Consider the following 19,724-nt stretch of genomic DNA (forward strand, 5'->3'; position numbering starts at 1 on the left):
TTATATTTTAGCTGGAAGCAAAAGCTAGTTAAAAATATCTTGATGGATATGTTTCTTATAAAGACAGCTTTTCGTTTCATAAGACGTTAATTTATGGACTGGAGTGGTATGGATTACTTGTGGATTATTGAGTTTTTATCAGCTGTTTGGACTCTCATTCTGACGGCACCCATTCACTGCAGAGGATCCATTGGCGAGCAAGTGATGTAATGCTACATTTCCCCAAATATATCTCCCTGGATATAATATAGGGATATATTAAAAATGCTGATTATACAAACTACAAAGAACAAAGTCAACAAAATAAAATAAGAAATATTTTTTTTTGCTTTATTCGTTTTTTGTATGATTTATATAAAACTTTACCAAGCCTGCTGATAAGAAAATAAAAAAACATTTTACATCACATTTTATCACAATATATATCACATTTATTTAAATGAAATATATGCATAGCCTATGTACAATAAGTAAAAATATACACTCCTTAAAAATTCCAAATACAAAATATTTACATTTATTTCTTTTAAATATTAAATATTCTCATATTTTACACAGCATTCCAGTGGTTCTCATTTGAAATTCTCCAAAAGCACGTACTTTAGTTCAGGATAATGGAATGGAATGTTATTAAACCGTTTAAGAGTTATCAGAATAACCCACTGAAAGTCGTCGGACTTCTATGACAACACAGCAACACACTTCATTGGCAACCGCACTCCTCCACGATCATGTCCTCGTGGTGGCGCATGACCACACCATCGCCTTCATAGTACAGCATGGAGAGCGGGCTGAGGCGCGTCGGGACACATGACGGACAGGTAACGCGCTCCGGATGGTAAAGCTTCAACAAACTCTGGAAAAAGAAAGCAACGTTTTAGCACCCATATAGTACCACTTACTATCCCGTATTTAAACGCTACTAAAGACTTTATTTCTAGACTTTGTTGGTCCACTAAAAAAAAAAAAAAAAAAAAAGAAAGAAAGAAAAGAGATTACACGTTGCATAGGCCTATAGCTATAGCAGACAAAAAAATGCATTCTATTTTATTATTAAAATAATACCTAATGCCATCAACATAAAATTACACATTACTTAGCTAACAAAACATGTTCTAAGAACGTTTTGCTTAAGTTATGAAAGCGTTAGGGCTATTTCTGAATTTTCTTTTAACACCAAAAATGTTTTAATAGGCCTATGTTTAGAAAGTTTTTATATGAATGCTAAAGAACATTACATTTATAATTTTTATCATGTGATGTTAGGCAATGTTAGGCCTATCTGAATGTTACGAAACAACGAACGTTTATTTATGTATTTATTTATCCAGCATCCAGTATCTCACCTGCATACAAAAGGAAATATATTTATTTCCTTTTGACATTGAATTAAGTACTGTTAAGTATCTCACCTGCATATAAGCATGGTTTGTTGGGTTGAAAGACTCATCCAACGGACTTGGACATTCTCCTTCGCAGCGGTAAGCATTATAACGCTTAGGGTGCACGATCCATTCATCCCATCCAATCTGATCAAAATCCACCCACATATCAACTCGACGACAAAGTGATCCTTTTTGTAGCTCTAGAGGCGATACTATTCCCGTCGCGTTTCTATCATCCGTAGCGCGCATCCTTTCGACCCGGTTTCTTTTGTGGCGACGAGCTTGAGCTGCATCTGGTGCCCGGTCCAGGACGACATATTTGGAGTGCGCCACTGTATTGATCAAGCTGGAGGCACGCTGCTGGCCACTGTGGGAAAGATTGTTTTTGTAGAAAACTACAATCATAACTCGTTCTGCTGTGGGATGCTGTATTTTTGTTCGCCAGCTATTTGTAACAGGTTCAGGTAAGTCTTCCCCGCTTCCGGTGTCCTCTCCGGCGTCAGGTGTCGGGATCTGTTCAAGTGCCTCGGTCCTCTGATTCAACCAGTGCTCGAGTAACTCCGTGACATTGAAAACTTTCCAGGACGATGTTGAAGTGCCGGGCACCGACTTGATGCTGCCTATAAAAAGTCGCTTTTGGTGACAAAACAGAGAGTCAGACTCACAACGCTGTGTATGTAAGTGGAAGATGTCCACAATAACGCGCCTGGACGCAGAAAACGCTGGCAGACGGATGCGGAGCTCTGAAAGTTGAATGCTGTCTCTCGCTGAGAGGGAAGACATGTCGAAAGTGACGGACCATCGCTCGCCAATTTGATGACAGTCTAGAAAATAAACAGAAAATATCTATATCACCTGTTTAGCTACACATTAGGTCAAATAAACTTAGCAGCATAGAAATGAATGGAGCATTCACACAACAGATGATTTCTTGCGTTCAAAGGTTGACGAAGCACAATGGAATGATCCAAACTATTTTAACAATTATATGACATGTTTCTAAAAAAGAAAAAAAAAAACTTCTTAAAACGTAACGAGAAGCCCCGGAACACTGAAAATATTTTCACATGAATGAAGGAATATCAACGTAGATTGAAACACATTTTTAATAACAGGCTAGAGATTAGGAATTCAAAAATACAACAGGCTATTATATTAATTAAGTGACATTTTCTGAAAAGAAGAAAAAAATATCTTCGACTTACTTCTAGCAAAATAGTAAAATATTTTAACTTAGGCTAGGCTAATAAGAATGCGTCATGGATGAACGTCCCCTAAATCATTGACAAAATGTAAAATAGGCTAAATAATATAGCATAATAAATTATATTTTCATAAAGAGCCTAAATGAAGCCTAAATGTAGAATGTCTAACTTCTTTTGAATTGTGACACCTTTTGTATTAAGCATAACTTAACTTTTGTCAATTAATGTAGGCTAATAAAGTTTTACTTTTACACTTCCCATTAGGCTACTTTAAAAAAAAATGCATAATTTAAATTCAGGCTTCACGAGTTTGATTCAGTACCGCAACAACAGTTTCTGTCCGCGCGGCCAAATGTCAACACACTGACAGGAAGGACGAGCTGCTTGACAAGCGATGTGTATTGAACCTCGCGTTCAAATAGACGTCTGAAGGGCTAATACACACACCCGTGTACATAAAACAGCCAGCTCTTTAAAGTTGAATAAGCATTGTGACACTACTGAGTTGTAAAATCTAAGGGTCAGATAGCCCGAGAGCGACGGACCTGATAATAATGCCCACAAGCACCTCAGATGCTGTAGATTTACTCCCTTTAAAAATAATGCGCTTTTATTAGGCTAAATAAACCTAAGATATTCACGTGCTAGTTACTAACACAAAATCTTACTTGCTTGCTTGTATTCTGACCTATAGGCTATTCTTGACAAATTACAAATTTACTGGTAGGCGGATGCAATATCTTTGGTAGGCCTATGGTAAGCTACTGATAGAATGTACAGTATACCTTGAATGCAATCTAAGTCGCTGTGAATAAAAGAGTCTCTCAAATACATACAAAAATTTAATGGAAAAACAAACTATCGTGCTGATGAATGATAAGTTATTTCATGTGTCATTTGCATGCACTAAAATGTAAAGACTGCTTCCAAGAAAGCACATATCATTGTATCATTGAGTACATTTTGCATACAAAAAATATTTAGGCAGGTTAAAGAAAAATGCGTATTGTAGCGCGTGTTTTACCTTGTGCAATCAGGCTTAGGACGAAGTCAGACTGATGAAGAGTTGGGTTGTCGACACTGGCTGGAGTAGTTGCCATCGTACCGCTTAAGTCTCTGTATAACTGCATCATGTACAGCGGGTACCTTGAATACGACTGGAGACTTAAGTCGGAATATGAACCTACGAAGACTTTACGATGTTCTCCCATGAGTGCGCCGCGATTATCGATCTTCACGCAGCCAGCGTGCATCAAGGAAACCACCAAGACAGCGAGCAATATGATTGGCTGGGTTTCCATTGCGAATGAATGAAGTTTTCAGCTGTGAACCGATCGATCGCGTCCGATTCCTCCTCCTGGCTCGTCTGAGGTCCGAGTGATCGGGGTGGCCGAGCTGTGGACAGTGCTTTTAAAGTGTGCAGCTGGCCCCTGATGACCCCTGTCATCCTGTAGTCTCCGCGGAATCCCTCTGATCCATGAGGCACATCAGAGGAGAGCAGAGCTGTCAAGTTCACTGCTTCTCGAAACTGTGCAGGCAGAGGCAGTGACAGTTTATTTGCGCGAGGCGCGACACTCTCATGCTCTATAATGTGCCTGGGACATCCTTTGATTTTGGGCCACCCAGAGTTAGACGATCTTGTTAATTCAAAATGTTATACTAATTCAGTACAGGCCAAATAAAATTTAAAACTAAACGAATAAGAAATAAAATTAAACGAATTAGCCTATTATTTTGAGGCTATTATTATTATGCAATATGTTTTTAACATGACTACTTTGAAATCAAATTATGTATTTATTTATATTTTAAATGGCAATCAGGTATTCTGCAATATTAAAATAATGGTAACAGTTTATTTTAAGGACCAATTCTCATTTAAACTAGCATATTACTAGCATAGTGGCTGTTTATTGGTACTTAAAGCACATAATAATGCCTTATTCTACCATATTTTAGATCCTCTGATCACAACTTAACTGCCTTACTATTAATAAGCAGCAAATTAGTAGTTTAATGAGACAAAAGTTGTAGTCAATAGTTAATAGTGAGAACTGAACCTTGAAATAATAGAATATACAGTATATACTGTTTATATACTGTATATAGCCTATATATATTAGGCTTTAATATATATATAGCCACAGTTTGTTTGATGTGTCTTTATTTTAAGTGCCTTGTGATTTTTTAAACCAGAAATAAAATTAAGTATGTTAAGTATATGAAAGGAAATTTTACTATTGAATAAAAAGACTATGAATGATATTGTTGTGTGATGGTTGTGTACTGTTTAAATGAAGGCAATATCTGTAGACATTGAGGGGGGCACGTTCCTAATATCTGATATTCTTCATGCTGCAAAGCATGAATCAATGTGTTTTTAGGACTACAAAAAGTTTAAAAAGTTAAAAATATAAAAAGTAGAAATTAGTAGGGGTGCAACTTCTAGTTCACAAAACCCGGCAAGAATTCCAGTGCAATTAAGTTTTATGGGTGAAAGAATGCGAGGTAAGATATAAGGTATACTGCAGCTAAACTGTTTTACGATAAAAATGTTAAACAAAACAATTGGAAGATAGGAATGTCCTTTTTTTTATTCCCTTAGACCCCTTTAAATCATGTAATTATAGTTTATTTGTTGTTACTTACCAGGTATTACTTACCTGGTGAGTTTATTATTAAAATTAACATTTAAAGTGATAAATATAAACAAAAGGCTTTATATTGTTTATATTTAAAACAATATAAAGCCTTTTGTATTTTTTTAAATATAGTTCTTATGCTTCAGTTCTCTTAAGAACTGAAGCATAAGAATGTTTCCAGATGTTTTCCTATCAAAATATTTTTTTTTTGTTTTGTTTTTTTGTATTTGTGTAAAATATTTTTGTGTATTTTCACAGTCACAAAGCCTTTTTAATGTGGCACACGGGTGTAATATGGAATCATACCTATGACAGTGAACAATGGGGCTGTGAGAGGATCCTATGATGCAGCTCTGACAGCTTGGACCAGAGCAGATTTAGCAGGAACATCTGGGACCAGGGGAGAGAGGAGCTCTGGAACTGCAGCAGCTTGGGACACCAGCATTATGTGACCCAGGCTGTCATGCCAGGAACCTGTGATAAGCTTTGCAACTGGCTGCCATGACACAGAGCTCTAGAACTGTAGCAGGTTCTGGGCTTGCAGCAGCAGGAACATGCAGGCCAGGCCAAAAAGCTCTAGAAGCAGGGTGTCTCGGAAAATGTGCACTAAGTAACCTCTGTGGTTCCTTTTGATTCTGTCCTCTCTGACCTCAACAGGTTATGAAGCATCAGCATCAGAAATATTCTGGGGCGATTTCTGGAGATTTCACAGTGATTTCTGGAGCGGCCCTCACAATATCTAGGCCCAAAGCAGCTGAGAAAGGGAGCTCTGTGGGCATGGCTGAAACCTCTGATGCATACATGACACAGATCTCTGGGACCCAGACACCAGAGGCATGCAGGAACCAGTGGAGCAGCAGTGAGAAGAACTTGTGGACGGGCTTGACAGGGAGCTCTGGGTGATTCTATTTTTAAAATATGATTGGATGGTGCAGTACTATTAACTATTTAACTATTTAAGTTTGCATTTACTATGTTATCAGCCATGATTATTCTACACTTTAAATTAAAATACACTTAATATCAAAAACAAATAAATAACATAGAGAAGCATACATGTAAGAGGCTGACAATAAGCTGAACATATACTTGTTTAATTAGTGACACATTTTATAATCTTTATTTGAATGTGGCAATTAATTTTTTTTTTTTTAAACCTTTATTTGAATACGGCAACATAATATTGTGCTCTACAATATTTCCATGAATAAATCGCTGACAGAGACTATCAGCCAATCACTGTGTGCCTAGTTAGTAAGCATGCTGACATCATCCATAGCAATGAGGTCAACCCCACCCTTTCTCTTAGCTTAAGACTTCTCTCTATTCCCTAGTAAAAGCTTGTCTCATCAGCTTTGTGAATAGGTTTTAAGAGAAAACTCTTAGCTAAAAACTTTTATTGCTATTTAGGAGAACTCTTAGTGGTAAGATAAAATGTTTTGTGAATATGGGCCCTGTTTTTTAAAATATTCCTGTGAATTCAAAGCTAAATTTTTAGCATCTTTACTCACTCCAGTCACATGATCCTTCAGAAATCATTCTAATATTCTGATTTGTTGCTCAAAAACATTTATTATTATTATTATGTTGAAAACAGTTGAGTAGAATTTTTCAGGTTTCTCTGATGAACAGAAAGTTCAGAAGAACAGCATTTATCTGAAATAGAAATATTTTGTAACATTATAAATGTATTTATCATCACTTCAATTTAAAGCATCCTTGCTAAATAAAAGTATTAACCCCCTTAACTGTCATAAATTCACTGTAAACCATGGCTTCTTGGGGCATACTGCTTTTAGAAAACGGTTATTCCATAAACGTAATAAAGTTTCACAAAATAAAAAAAGCAAATAAAGTGTAATGATATTAATAAAAATATTATTCTTCAGCCAAACAATGTAGTTCCTCAGAAACGGTTGTGGTTCCAACACACAAATGTAAACAAAGGTGTATAACTGTAGAGTAATTTTAAACAAAGTTTACAATAGCTTCGAACTTGGCTCAACCAATCAGAATCAAGGCCCGGAAATATCCGTTTCATAATGTTACAAAAGCTTTTTATTTCATTTTATCATTCTATTCATCATAGAATCATGAAAAAATTTACTTTACTGTACTGATAATAATAATAATAATAATAATAATAATAATAATGTTATATGTATATGTAAAATGTAATAAATATGTAAACCAGCATATAAGAATAATTTCTGAAGGATCATGTGACACTGAAGACTGGAGTAATGATGCTGAAAATTCAGCTTTGATCACAAGAATAAATTACATTTTAAAATATATTCAAATAGAAAGCAGTTATTTTAAATAGTAAAAATTATTTCACGATATTACTGCTTTTGCTGTATTTGGGGGTCAAATGATGTGTGCATGTGTGTGTGTGTGTGTGTGTGTGTGTGTGTGTGTGTGTGTAAATATAATATCTATCACGTGGGGGGGAAAGTAATCAATCTACATTTTAATCATTTGTGATGGTGTTTTTTATATTGTGTGTAAATGATAAAGAGACTTGTTTTATGTTGAAAGCTTGTCATTTACCATCATTACACGTCTCCTGGATGGGGCCTCATCAGTGTCCTGGTCCACCTCACCCAGCTCCGCCTGCTCACCCTGAGCTTTGATGGACTTGGGGCAAAAGAAACAAGAGAAAAAAGAGGCAAACTTCCAAAACCCCTCGTTTTCTGCCTCTTCTTCTTTGCATTCGCTCTCCCTCTCTCCCTCCCGCCTCCCTCACTGATAACCACAGGCGTTTCGTCAGGACGAGGGTGGAGCTCCGCCGTGTGGTCGGTGGGTGTCAGTGTTGTACTGGGTTTGTTGTTTTGTAAATTATTGTTGTTCAGTAACCTTTCAAAGCAAAATCTCTTTTGGAGGAAACTGATATTTCCTTAAAATAAAATTGCCAATAACTTCCAAAATTAGACCCTCCATCTGTTCATGGCGCCTCTAATTAGTACAAGGTAAATAATACAAAAAAGGCCATATCTTATTCTTACCATACATAACCAGATAACAATAACCAATGAATGGTAAGTTTTTTTATGTCATGTAAGGCTTCCTATGCAAATAAATCTAGTGAATCAGGCAGATTGTTGCTGGCTGGTTATTAAACTAGCTACTTCCTCATCAAAATACTATAAAAACATTTGGGCGGCTCGTCAGTTGATCACAGAGGTTTGTGGTATATTGACTGCAGTGCAGCACTTCTCACCAAAGAGCACTGATTAAAACATCATGCAGTCTGTCTGCATCACTTTTGTTCTCTTCACTTCTACCTTGACTTTAGGTAAGCTGACTATATTTTGCATAACCATAACAATTAGACTGAATAATTAAAACACTTAATATTACTAAAAGTTAGGAGTTAATAAAGGTTTTTGACTTAAATAATAGACTTCTGTGTATTTCTATTGTTCAATATACCTCAAGTTAGCTCTTCAGTTTTTCGAAGGCAGTTGATTTCCTGGTGTTTCTAAGTCAAGCTGTTTCTATAAAACTAAAAAATATTAATTATTTAAATACATTACATGCTCTGGCCTCTCTATAGGATGGGCAAGAAGTGTAGACCTTCAGCTCACAGAACCACAAACACCCAGCCTTTCCATGGTGAGTGACCAATGATTGAAAAACAACTTGCATGTACAGTAAAATGCGGATGAAAATGAATATTCTATGTGTTCTATTCTATTCTATATTACAGTGTTCATAAACTGAGAATGCTGCGACTACCTGATTACATAACCTACATTTTTGTTAATATCATAAACTACTGCATACACTAAGTTAATTAAGTTGGCTTGAGAAAGCCAATTTACTGAAATCCGATTTTAACTTCTTCTTCTTCTTCTTCTTCTTCTTCTTCTTCTTCTTCTTCTTCTTCTTATGAGACCAAATTTTAAAATGTATCTCCTCCTAGACTTTTAAAGCTACGACCACAAAACTCAGGTCAGACCTTCCGACTGGTCTGACTCAGGTTGCTATATCTTTTCTAACTGATCCAGCTTATGGTTTTCGTAAACCAGACTATCAAAACCACCTAAAATCCCATAGACTTTCATTGAGGGGGTGAAAACTTTTATACAATAAGACTTGTGGTGTATTTAAGCTGTCTACTACCATAGCAAAGCTTTAAAACTAACTAACACCTACTGAAATACAGCTAAAACCAGTCTGAGCTGATTGGTTGCTTTGGCTGGTCTCCCAAGTTGGTTTTAAAGTGGTTTTGGCCACTGTTTTAGCAGGTCATGCTGTTCTTAGCTGGTTCTTAGCTGGTTTTTAGCTGTTTTTTAACTGAATCAACTGGTTTTAGCTGGATTAGCATAGAAACATGCTAACAACATGCTAGTAACTTGCTAATCAGGCTAGAAACATGCTAGCGACATGCTAGCGACATCCTAGTAACTTGTTAATCATGCTATCAACATGCTAGTCTTTTGCTAATCATGCTGGAAACATGCTAGCGACATGCTAGTTACTTGATAATCATGCTAATAACATGTTAGTCACTTGGTAGTCATGCTAGCAACATGCTAGTCACTTGTTAATAATGCTAACAACATGCTAGTGGCATGCTAGTCACTTGCTAATCATGCTAGGAACATGCTAGTCACTTGCTAATCATGCTGAAAACATGCTAGTGACATGCTAGTCAATTGTTAATAACGTTAGCAATATGCTAATCACTTGTTAATAATGATAACAACATGTTAGCGACATGCTAGTCATTTGGTAATTATGCTAACAAACATTCTAGTCACTTGTTAATTATGCTACCAACATGATAGCGACATGCTAGTCACTTGCTAATAATGCTAGCAACATGCTAGTCATTTGCTAATCATGCTAGCAAAACATGCTACAAACATGCTAACAACATGCTAGTACCTTGCTAATCATGCTGGAAACATGCTACTGACATGCTAGTAACTTGTTAATCATGTAAGCAACATACTAGTCACTTGCTATTCATGCTACATGCTAGTTTACTATTTCTTATCTATCTATCTGTCTATTTATCTATCTATTTTTCTTTAAAACTACTTCAAATTAGTTAAAACTGAAAACCCTCAAACTTTAAGCTTTTAAAACTACTTCAAATTTTTTGGCTATGCTTTTTCAAGCCAACTAAAAGTTTGCCTACAAACTTTACTATCTAGCTTATATAATTATTTTTAATAGACTTCATTTATAATTTTTTTTAAAGGGGTCATATGATGCGATTTCAATCCTTTCTCCAAGCTTTTGGTGCATAAAGAAGATCTGTAAAGTGGCAAAGACTAAAGTCTCAAATCCAAAGAGATATTCTTTATCAAAGTTAAGACTCTGCCACGCCCCCTTAAAATGGTTCGTTCTAACACGCCCCCACATCTCTACGTCACTATGTGGAAATATTTGCATAATGCCGCCCAAATGTTCATGCAAAGAAAGGCGTGGTTTCAGTAACCGCAGTTGGTGTTGAAGCAGCCATGTCAGGGAGATGCTGTGTTGCTAGGCGAAAGCAAAAGCACTTTATTTGGCCTTTCCGAAAGTAGATGCATTTACTTAGGAATCTTTAAGATTACTTACAACAAAACAGCAATGCACCGTGTACGACCGTTTCGTGAACCTAGGAGAGGAGGTAATTCTGACTTTGCTATGACAATCTGGCGCTTCTGAATCAGCTACTGTAAGTATGTTTTGTTATTAGTTTAAGTATTTGCTGTTGACTGTTCAAATGAGGAGTTTTGCGCGTAGTGTGTGTGTGTGTGTGTGTGTGTGTGTGTGTGTGTGTGTGTGTGTGTGTGTGCGAGAGAGAGAGAGAGAGAGAGAGAGAGAGAGGGTCACACAGTGGAGTCAAAGATGTACTGTACTGTAAATACATACGAGCTTCGTCACTTTGTCTGTCACTGACTATCTTCCCCTTCCGGGCTTGAACTGATGGTAAAAATAAGGACATTATTAACTGTCTTTACATTTATTTTGAAAGTTGAAGCTCGCGATTATGGAAAGGGGGGTATGGGGGGCATAGAGGGCCTACAATAATGTACAGTATTTGAAAAATAATGTGTTTTTTTTTTTTAACATTAAAGCATGTCAACATATTCTGTTAGACCAAATACACAAAATAATGATCTTTTAAAAAGCATCATATGACCCCTTTAAACAAATGACCAGTTTTCGCTTTCGGGTCAACTACTTTTTGAAGAGATTACTCTTAATACTGTTTTTCCCCCATGGGAAAAAAAAGGCAAATTAAACATACTAGACTAGGGTGTATAGTAATCAACTAAATTTATAATTATTATTAATATTAATTTTATTTACCAAAGGTCTTATTTACTTATTTAGATATATGTAAATATGTTTGCTTATATAGAAACTAGTTGTTTCTGATCATTTATCTTTATTTATTATTTGCAAGTGGCTGCTAACTTTATTTCTTATGTTGTACAATAGCAGTGAAGGTCTTGCTAATAACATTACGCATTATTCCTCACACAGGTACATGCTTGATCCAAATCTAAATAAATAACAAATAAATCTGGAAAGCATCACATCAATAACATAGGTTCAGGTTCTACTAAGATTACATCATCAGGTTCTACTCCACTTGGACCATTAGTAGATAAATTGTCAGTATGTTACATTTATTATCCTGTCATATGAATACTATTGAGGTTGGTTGCAGGCTGTAGAATGCTATACTTATATATAAGGTAGGTTGCAGAAAATTGCAACCCATGATACTGTAGATCATATCAACATCTGTGAACTGTGAAACTTAAAAGAAGTTCTGAGAATATGTAAATTTTTACACTTCCTTCTTTCTAGTGAAGATAGATTTCTCTTTTACACATACAACCCTAAAATAGAGGTTGTGAGAGTTTGTGGTTTTATGTTAGAAACAGAATCACATGATATACACTATTCCTTTGCACATTTTACAATGCAGCCAATAAACAAAGCACTGAAATGCATTCATATTGAAATTTGGTTAAATATCTAATCAGGTTTTATTCATATTACATCAAATAGTCCACAAAATATAACTCGGATGACTGTTAGTCAACATGATATTCCACTTTCCTCATTCTTTAGATGAACATGTGCACCGATTGCAAGAAGATTGTACAGTTATTGACAGAAATCCTCTCCAATAAAGACTCACAGGTGAAATTGTGTTTGTGATGTTTACTAATACTTCATTTTCATTCAAATTCATTGATTTCAATTAAACACTTTTGGTAAATTAGTGTTTAAGTCGTTTTAATCCATAGTTTGAATTATACCTTTTCATTATTTTCTATATGCCAGACCTGGTAAATACAACACAATCTCATGACAGTTCATATCTATTTGCATTACTTTTGAACTAAAAAGCTATTTTTGCTTTCTTATTGCAGTTAAGCCAGGTGAGGTGGTGTTTGTCAATTGTTTAATAAGTTGCTTTGAATTGATATCTCTACTGAATTACAGTCTTTTTTAAGCTCATTGTTATGAATGATTTGGAGTTGTTTGTACAACGATCTTGACTGTTCCCTTTTTACAGCATCTCATTGTAAAAGCTCTAGACAAGTTTTGTTATGAACACCCCATCATCCCTTTGTGTATGGATGGAGCAAAGACATACGTACATGTGATCATCAGACATTTCAGTGCATTTGCAGTGAGTACTTCTCAGTTTGAACATCATGACAGTGGGTGATTCTAGAAGCCAGAACAACTGTAGGGGTTTTATTTATTATATTAAACACTTGGCAGAATATAGCAGTGCATTCCAACTACAATGGAGATTTATCATCCCAGTTTGACTTTGACCCTAACCTAACCCTAACCCTAACCCTAATCTGACTTAATTTCTTTCTTAAATCTAAATGTCTAAAATGTCTAAACATGAGTAATATATTTTTTTACATAAATAATAAAATCCATACACTAAAAAACGGGATGTTTTTGCCCTCATCACAGAATCAAAATGGGGACATATGCACAGTGTTGGGACTGTGTGGCAGCCAGTCTAAGAGAAACGCACCATCAGAGCTCACTGTAGGCCTGAATGAACATGGCTTGCTCTATGCAAAACCCTCAAGAGGAACTAGTCAAGAGGTATGAGTTAGGTCAAAGGTTATATATATATATATCTATGTGTGTGTGTGTGTATAAAAAATTTTGAGGATTTTTTTCCGACATCCACCATCAAATGGGATTGTTTCATTCCTTAAAGGTGCTGTATGTAAGATTTTGACTCTACTAAAGCATAAAAATACCATAATATGTTTGCAAATATTTAAGAAACATGCTAAGTTAACATTCTTGTTTATCTGAAAAACAATGCTGCAGTCAGTTATTCTCCTTTGAAAATGTGCGTTCCGGAATGTCGGTCTCGGTTTTGGTTTGTGAAACCCGGGCACTGCCAGTTTACCCAATTGTATCTCATCACCCCAGGTTGCCAGTTGGCAGTAAACACAGCGTATTTCATTTCGTTCTTCGTCAAGTGCGCTCGTTCCTGTTTGTGCCATCAATCTGTGCATCAAATCTAAGGAGGAGGGGCCAAGTGAAAAAACCCTCTCCAATATTTTGAATTTGGACTGCAATACCTAGTACAACCACTCGGTTTCAATCCTACATACAGCACCTTTAAGTTGCTTGCACACTTGGGGACTAAAGATAAACGTATAATGGCATGTCTGTCAATTGACTTGATGAAGCTGCTTAGGGGTGGACGATACAACTAAAATCTAAAACCGTAATATTTTAAACATGGCAGTGATAGACATCACCTTAAAAACGGGGGGTTTCGTAGCAAGTTTCTTTTGGTTTCCCAAAGAACCTTTAAGTGGGCAATTCTTAAAAGAACATTTTTAAAGAACTTTTTAATCATCTTAAGTAGCCTACCTTTTTCCACTATAAAGAACCATTTGTGCAATGGAAAGTTTACATTGATGTTAAAGGTTCTTCATGGAACCATCAATGCCAATAAACAGAGTTGAGTGGATTACTTACAAATTGTAGTCCATTACTGGTTACAGATTACATGATGAAACCTAGTTAGTAACGTAATCTAGGTTGCTCGTTTTAGGTAATGTTTTTCTGACTACTTTTAAGTTACTTTTAGATAATTATTTATCTAACTTGTATTAAACCTAACATTAAACATGCCGCATTGATATAAAAAACAAAGAGAAATAATATACATTATTATTAATATCAGCATCATAAAATGCATTAAACATTCCATTAAACCAGGGTTTCCTAAACTGGGCTGTAAAAACTGCAGTGGGTTTGTGAGTAAATAAAAAGCTCACGATTGATTGGATCATAAAAATGTAAAGTAAATAATTTTAACACTTGAGCAATAAAAAAAAATCAATATTTAATTTGTGTACCTGCATGTCTGCAAATGTGTTGTTAATTTGAAATATTAACTTCCATATTTCAAGTTAATATTTAATCTCAGAGGGGTTTAGCTGACAAAAATCCCCGAATAACATGAACAAACAGTAATAAACATGAAAACAATGACTTTAGATGCCCTAAGTCTTTCAGGTTTGAAATAAGTTACTGAAGGTTACTGGATATGAAGACATATTGTTATTATACACAGTTATACATCACCAGTGTTTTAACTTGCATAATTATTTGTTTCACACACAGTCTTAATTGCTTAAGAGGAAGCAATCTATTGCAAAATTATTTACATGATAATTCTATATTAGGAATACAGTCAAAGCTAAATGGTATGACACAGCAGGATCTTTAGAGAGAAAATTTCTAAAGAGAAAATGGAGAATCAATAAATTATGAATTGATATGAATATGATTTACTGCCTTGTAGGAATAATATGTAATCATGTAATCCATAACAAGTAACTGTAATCTGATTATGAGCATTATAAAATATAATATACTCTTATGAGTACTTGATTTTTGGAATCTGATTACATAATCCATATTACATCCAATCCTTAACCAGCTCTGCCACTAAAGAGCATTTATTTTAAGAGTGAATAGTACGGTACCTATATATGACTTATTTAATAATGGACTGGTACTGTAAATACTCCAAAAAGGTTTCACTAGGAAACAAGATTAATTGTTTGAGGCCATGCTAGTCATAAAAACACATTAGCTAGAGCTCTTTTCAAACGATTTATTATTTAGTGCATAACTCAACATTTAATAAGATTGCCATGACTCTCAAGCTCTACTACTCTTCTTTTTCTTAGGTTCAATTCAATCCCATCTGTAACTTCTGTGTTTTCTTCATAAAGACAATAGAGAGCATGTTGCCTAAAGAGAGAACTGAAGTAAGTACTCTTCTGTTGGAAATCTCGTTCACATTTTAAGAAGTGTAAAATATTCATAATTTAATGAATCCCCAAAATGCCTGAATATAAACTGCTCCTGGGTTCTTTTACATTTTGCTTCTTTGATTTGTAGCAGGCTATAGTGAACCTTCTGGAGAAAATCTGTGACTATTTGCCTTCACAATATAAGGACACATGTAACAAATTCATAGAAACGTACGGAAAGCAGCTGATTGATCTGCTGTTGTCCTCCCTCCCTCCACATGCCATCTGCTCTGCGCTGGGCCTGTGTCTTTTCTCAGAGACACCACTGTCATGTGAGTAGCATGAGTGACAGCAGAGTAATGTGATCTTTCTTCGTGTTCAAACAGAACTGTAGGGCAAGCAATGCCAAGGTCAGGGTTTCGATTCTCAAGAAAAGCAAGAACTGAAATTTGAAAGAAAAATGTGCACCTTGAATTCGCTTTGGATAGAAGCATATGCCAAATCAATGTAAATCTTAAGGCAGTTTATAAAAATGTAACATTTTGGTCAATAAGTGTCTAATTTATATGAATTTGCGCTATCACATTCATGTGTTTTCTGCCTAGACTTCATTGCAGTTAGATTTAGGGGGTGGAGCTTCATGCTTGATTATTATTATTTATTTATTAGATTTTTTCTCTAAAAATTGCATGTTTTCAAATGAATCACATCATTTCTCGTGTGATTTGGATGTTTAATGAGCAGTCTTACTGCAGAAAAAAAGTTTTTAAACTTTGGCAATCAATACAAATCTGGATGTTGACTAAAATATGACCTAATTTTATCTTTGAATTTTATTTGCATACTTATTGGATCTTTGTTTACAAATTACTTGCACATGCACTGTAAAATAAATAAATAGCCTACTGATAATTTGTAGCAAGGACATTATCTATTAATTTTACAGAATTAAATTTCCATTAATCTTAAAATATAATTTGCAAATTATAACCTTTTTTTTTAAGTAGCTTTCACATCATTTGCACACACGTTGATGTCAAAGACTTTAGATATTCACATTGCACTTCTGTTACTTGAATGAATGGGAGAAAGTGCAACGCACAATATGGCAGAATAGTCCAGCCTTCTGAATAAAAGAGCCAATCGCTTAATGGTAAAGAAATCGCTTCACTGCAGCTGTGTTAGAAACTTTGGTTGTTGTAGAAACAATAAGAATTTAACTTTTTAAAATGCTTACATTCCGAATCCGATTTTACTGGTGATTTCAAATACAAATTTAATTGTAAGCTTGGAGAACAGCTTTGGAGAATTTTTGATTTAGTTTCTCTATTCAAAGAGATAGGAGCCTGCATGAAATAGTTGCCTTAGGCTAATGATGCACAGGGCAACTTTTTGAGCAATTTTGAAAGTGAAAAAAGTGAAAGTGAAAGTGACGTGACATACAGCCAAGTATGGTGACCCATACTCGGAATTTGTGCTCTGCGTTTAACCCATCCAAAGTGCACACACACTGTGAACACACACCCGGAGCAGTGGGCAGCTATTTATGCTGCGGCGCCCAGGGAGCAGTTGGGGGTTCGGTGCCTTGCTCAAGGGCACCTCAGTCGTGGTATTAAGGGTGGAGAAGTGCTGTACCTTTACTCCCCCCACCTACAATTCCTGCCGGTACAAGACTCGAACTCACAACCTTTGGATTACGAGTCCAACTCTCTCTAACCATTAGGCCACGACTTCCCCCATGCTGGCCAACATTTTTTGAGCAATGTTTCTTGGGCACTTTTGGTAACAAATTTCGATCTGGATACTTTAGATCAGTCGTGGGCCCTTTGTCTCACCTGGTTGCCTGTTGACGCCAACATTATGGCAAGACTGATGGCAAGATTGCTCAAAAAGTTGCCCCCTGTATCATCAGCCTTAGAGGTGTTTCAAAGATGGCCGCCAAGTAAAATTACTTTCCTTAAAGGGACTTTGCTGGTGTGTTCGCATGGACACAAATTAGGTTGTGTGCATGGACATTAACTATGGAAGCCCATTTCCGCCACTGAATAAAAAATTAAAAAGGTAATTGAGACTTTTTATCTCACAATTCTGACTTTTTTTCTTATAATTGCGTGATGTAAAATCGCAATTGCGAGTTAAAAAGTCATAATTGTGAGATATAAACTCGCAATTCTGAGAAATTAAGTCAGAACTATGAGATATAAACTCACAATTCTGACCGTTTTTCTCAGAATTGTGTGATATAAACATGCAATTGTGAGTTATAAAGTCAGAATTGTAAGATATAAACTCACAATTCTGAGAAAAAAAAGTCAGAATTTCAAGTTTTTATCTTGCAATTCTGATTTTATATCTCACAATTCTGACTTTATAAGTAATATGTAATTATCTCACAATTCTGTGGGGAAAAAAAGTCAGAATTGTGAGATAAAAAGTCTTGAACTGGTACTGAATACTGAATTTGAATGGTATTCTGACTTGCCGTGGAAAAGTTTTTCTCAGACCAGAGCTAATTGAAGAATCATTCTTTCTGTGTGTAAATTACACTGCGATCATTCTTAATATGAATTTTATGTGTCCTCTCTAGTATCAGACTGTGAGTCCTGTAAAATACTTGCAGTCCTCTCCCAGTTTCATTTGGGTCACAATGCCACTGAAATCCAGACCTCTGACCTGCTCCAGAAGATGTGCCACCTCCACCCAAATGCTATTCCTCGAGTAATATTCACAATACATTATAAAAATCCTTGTTCTCACTATAAAGTAGATGTCTTTAAATCCTATGCAATTACCTCATACTGTTTGGTAGAATGGTCTAATGTTTATATTGCATTGCAAAACACTTTTGTTAGGTCAACAATGTAATTATAGATGTAATTACAGAAACTAGTTACATACGCAATTACATAGAGACATTTTAAAACCAAGTACAATGTGAAAAATACATGCACACAATACATTATATTAAATGATTAATTTTAGTGTTAGCACACAGTTAGACACACATGAAGTGGGACCAAATTCTTTTACATATCTATATGATTTGAGCAATGAAGGATATATTGAAAACTCTTTCAGTATTTGAATTCACACATGTGAAGTACTCAAAGACTATCTGACACGGTCTCCTGCAGTGATGAACAATAATGCCACGTGTTACTAAAAATGCAATGGTCTGACTCTTTGGAGTGTTTTTCTTTGTTCTCTCCTACTAGTGTGAAGGGTTTGTGAAACTGCATGGCCACAGGCTCCTGAAGAGCGATGGGAAACAACCAGCCCTTACTGCATGTGAGGTAATAACTTCTCATTTTTATTTAATTTACATTGGGGTTGTTGAATACTTCATGTGTTCTAGGAGGACTGGAGAGATTCAGACATGAGTAACACTTTTTTGTGTTTGTGTTTTCAACAGAAAGATTACCTTTGCAAGGGACCCAAATGACCCCAAGTGATCGTTCGAGCAAGACTCAAAAGATCAGAAAATCTATTTTCTATTTTACTTAACCAAGCTTTTTCTATCCACTCCCCTTGCCACACACAAAATCAAGTAAAATTTGAGACATGCAGTAAATGTGGAGACAATGACTGTTCAATCAGTTTCAAATTACCTTCATGTGCCAATATGTATTTAACATATCTGCACTTAACTTCTTCCAGTCAATTATGTTGTTTATCTGTACTTCCATACTCTGAACCTCACTGAGTAAACATTAAACTAGTCAACTTAACATAGCAGTAGCTTGCATTTACTGTAACATTATATCAAATAATTACTTCCTCACATTTGTGTGAAAATAACAAGAAATAAACTGTACAGATTAATATTTTAAGGCAATGTAAACAGTTGATTGAGAGAAAATGGAATGACATTTCAGTTTGTCAATTCAAATGAAGGCTTAATAATCTTCTCTAATATACCTGAAAACATTTAATAAATCTCTTAAAAAAAAAGGTAGAATATCACATAAAAATGTGTCATCTTTGTGTTGTTCCAAACTATCAGATGAATTCTATTCATTTCACCAACAAAACCCTACATGCTTATTTTCCATTTCCATTGCATTTAAATTTAGAACAACTATAGAACAAACGCAACATCAGGTACGTTCTACTTTAATTTTGGAGGTTTCAATCCAGCTTATTATTCACAATACATGTTTTCTAAAGAGAGCTGAATGAAAGACACTGTATATTGTCTTGAAAACTTTA

General features: G+C 35.4%; 2 protein-coding genes across 3 annotated transcripts; one reads left to right on the forward strand and one right to left on the reverse strand.

Moving 5' to 3' along the window:
* Positions 1 to 464: 464 nt before the first annotated feature.
* On the reverse strand, positions 465 to 4,189 carry spaw (southpaw). The gene is made up of 3 exons (XM_019124003.2): positions 3,615 to 4,189; positions 1,413 to 2,209; positions 465 to 856 (listed from the first exon to the last, which is right to left on the reverse strand). Exons 1-3 carry the CDS (start codon positions 3,889 to 3,891, stop codon positions 704 to 706), a joined length of 1,227 nt encoding a protein of 408 aa, XP_018979548.1. The 5' UTR covers positions 3,892 to 4,189; the 3' UTR covers positions 465 to 703.
* Positions 4,190 to 8,370: 4,181 nt separating this feature from the next.
* sftpbb (surfactant protein Bb) lies at positions 8,371 to 19,486 on the forward strand. Of its 2 annotated transcripts, XM_042725136.1 has the most exons (11): positions 8,371 to 8,530; positions 8,792 to 8,850; positions 12,322 to 12,393; positions 12,627 to 12,635; positions 12,773 to 12,889; positions 13,192 to 13,329; positions 15,450 to 15,530; positions 15,664 to 15,847; positions 18,103 to 18,233; positions 18,731 to 18,808; positions 18,928 to 19,486. In XM_042725136.1, exons 1-11 carry the CDS (start codon positions 8,479 to 8,481, stop codon positions 18,955 to 18,957), a joined length of 951 nt encoding a protein of 316 aa, XP_042581070.1. In that variant the 5' UTR covers positions 8,371 to 8,478; the 3' UTR covers positions 18,958 to 19,486. The 2 variants fall into 2 exon arrangements, with proteins under 2 accessions (XP_042581070.1, XP_042581071.1); XM_042725137.1 differs by lacking the exon at positions 12,627 to 12,635.
* Positions 19,487 to 19,724: the final 238 nt, after the last annotated feature.

Source organism: Cyprinus carpio, chromosome B5 (genome assembly GCF_018340385.1).
Source record: "Cyprinus carpio isolate SPL01 chromosome B5, ASM1834038v1, whole genome shotgun sequence".
Classification (NCBI taxonomy): Eukaryota; Metazoa; Chordata; class Actinopteri; order Cypriniformes; family Cyprinidae; genus Cyprinus; species Cyprinus carpio.

What these genes read in the sequence shown, in the direction of transcription:
- sftpbb (XM_042725136.1), top strand. Translation starts at nt 8,479, where the DNA reads ATGCAGTCTGTCTGCATCACTTTTGTTCTCTTCACTTCTACCTTGACT. An exon ending in CACTTCTACCTTGACTTTAG is followed by an intron (nt 8,531 to 8,791) that starts GTAAGCTGACTA and finishes GCCTCTCTATAG; the next exon opens with GATGGGCAAGAAGTGTAGAC. An exon ending in AAACACCCAGCCTTTCCATG is followed by an intron (nt 8,851 to 12,321) that starts GTGAGTGACCAA and finishes CTCATTCTTTAG; the next exon opens with ATGAACATGTGCACCGATTG.
- spaw (XM_019124003.2), bottom strand. Translation starts at nt 3,891, where the DNA reads ATGGAAACCCAGCCAATCATATTGCTCGCTGTCTTGGTGGTTTCCTTG. An exon ending in CCTAAGCCTGATTGCACAAG is followed by an intron (nt 2,210 to 3,614) that starts GTAAAACACGCG and finishes TTTATTTTCTAG; the next exon opens with ACTGTCATCAAATTGGCGAG. An exon ending in CAAACCATGCTTATATGCAG is followed by an intron (nt 857 to 1,412) that starts GTGAGATACTTA and finishes TTCTTTTTCCAG; the next exon opens with AGTTTGTTGAAGCTTTACCA.